The following is a 1,999-nucleotide window of genomic DNA, read 5'->3' as shown; positions in this document are numbered from 1 at the left end:
CTTTTCTGGAATAGAGACAGTGTTGAGAGAAATCTGAAAGGGGTAAGCAAGACGGTGCCCAGCAGGCTTCCCCGACCTCCGGTGTGGCTCGGGCTGAGGATAGCTCTGGACTATCCGAACGGCCTCTCCCGCCCAACATTCCGCCCGGGGGGGAGGGTGCACATGGCGGGCCCTGGCCAGGCCATCCCGGATCCGAGCATCAGAACCAAGTGGACAGACTCTGCTTCCTGCTAGATCATCCCGAGGGCCGACCCGAGGCCAGCGGCCTAGGGCATCGCTCGCCGGTCTCTCACCTGCCCAGCCCTTCCAGCTGGTCCATGGTGACCGTCAGGTTGGTGACAGGGGACAGTCCGCCAGCAGCCGACGCGCCAAACAGCACCTTCCCCGTGGGCTGCGGCGCAGGCGTGGGGCTGCAAGCGAAGAGCAGGCGGCGGCGGTGGGGGGGCTCCGGGCCCAGTTCCATGGCGCCGCCGGGCCTTCCCGGACTCCCGCTCCGTCTTCCTCCGCCTCCGCCGCGCCGGGCCCCGCCCCGCTGGCACCGGCTTCGGCCGCGCGCCACGCCGCCAGCGCCCGCGGGTCAAACACAAACACGACCCCGCCGTTCAGAGACGCGGCCGCCACGGGCAGCGGCGCGGACGGGCGAGCGCCGGGGACTCGGCAGGCGCCAGGCACAAGCACCGGCGCTTCCCTCTCTGTCCCGCGAGGCCCGCAAGCGGGCGGGCGGGCGCCTGCAACCTCAAGATTAAACCCAAACAAGCTCCACGGAGGAAGAGTCTTGAGGCCGCCGACCCGATTAACTCGCCTCACTTTTTTTTTTTCTCCCTCCCTTGCTCGGTACCCGACTCCCAGAGAAGGAGCCTTCACTCCTCTCACCACCAAAGTGGCCTTAGCGTTAATTGCAGCCCACTCAGGAGAGCCGCCGCCCCGCCCCCTTCCTAGTTGGCGCCAAACGGAACTCACCAATCAGGAAGCAAACTTCTCCTCGCCCCCGAATGACAGCTGAGCTGGACCAATGAGAAGGAGAGGAGGAAGCATCTCGTGGGCCTCCCCGAGGTCACTCCCTCTCTCGACCAAGGAGGGGGCGGGGCGAAGCCTGAAAAGTTGGGAGGTGGCTGAAATGAGAAAGGAGCGGAGAAGTCAATGAAACTCTCTGAGAGGGCCCTGGTCCCTACCGAAAGGCCCCGCTCTTTTTCAGTTGCATGCTGGGTAGTGTAGTTCCCACAGCGAGTGCTAGGCCGGTCACACACCCAGTCTGAGAGCTACTGAACCCAGAGCTGTGCACTTTTTTTTTTTAGGAGACATAGAGACTAGGAAAGGCCATTTGGACCTGGCTTTGGCTCTTCCTCTAACTGCGTAGTACACTACCATGGATTCCTCTTTTCCTTCACAGGCCTTCAGGCTCTGATTTTGTCTTTCTTTTTTTCAAAGGACTTATTTATGTATATGAGTACACACTATAGCTATACAGATAGTCGTGAGTCTTCATCTAGTTGTTGGGAATTGACTTTTAGGACCTCTGCTCGCTTTGGTCAGCCCCGCTCACTCAGTTCCGGACCAAAGATTTATTTATTATAAATAAGTACACTGTAGCTGTCTTCAGACGCACCAGAGGAGGGCATCAGATCTCATTAAGGGTGGTTGTGAGCCGTCATGTGGTTGCTGGGATTTGAACTCAGGACCTTTGCAAGAGCAGTCAGGGCTCTTAATCGCTGAGCCATCTCACCAGTCCTTTTTTCTTTTTCTAGACAGGGTTTCTCTGTGTAGCCCTAGCTGTCCTGGAATCCAGTCTGTAGACCAGTCTGGCCTCGAATTCAGATCCATCTGCCTCTGCCTCTGCCTCTCGAATGCTGAAATTAAAGGCATGCACTACCATTCCTGCTCCAGGCTCTGATTAAATTAAGTTAAATTTTTGAAATAGGGATTTCTTCTATAGCCCGGGCTGAAACAGGAGTAGTAGTCGAGAGCTGTATGTCATGATCCACAGATAGCAAGCAGAGGG

The 1,999-nt window shown here is 57.8% G+C and overlaps 1 protein-coding gene across 2 annotated transcripts in view; it reads right to left on the bottom strand.

The window, feature by feature from the left end:
- Cdc25a (cell division cycle 25A) overlaps window positions 1-806 on the bottom strand; it is a 19,174-nt gene extending 18,368 nt beyond the window's left edge. The window contains exon 1 of one of the 2 annotated variants that reach the window (XM_031344368.1): window positions 294-806. In XM_031344368.1, coding sequence (XP_031200228.1) covers window positions 294-463 — 170 coding nt within the window. In that variant the 5' untranslated portion in view covers window positions 464-806. The remainder of the gene's footprint in view (window positions 1-293) is intronic. The other variant, XM_031344367.1, reaches the window with a different exon arrangement.
- Between the last annotated feature and the right edge of the window lie 1,193 nt (window positions 807-1,999).

The sequence above is a fragment of the Mastomys coucha genome, unplaced genomic scaffold (genome assembly GCF_008632895.1).
Source record: "Mastomys coucha isolate ucsf_1 unplaced genomic scaffold, UCSF_Mcou_1 pScaffold23, whole genome shotgun sequence".
NCBI classification, from domain to species: Eukaryota; Metazoa; Chordata; class Mammalia; order Rodentia; family Muridae; genus Mastomys; species Mastomys coucha.
The sequence above is the reverse complement of the archived record's forward strand: the minus strand, read 5'-3'. Positions and strand labels throughout refer to the sequence as shown.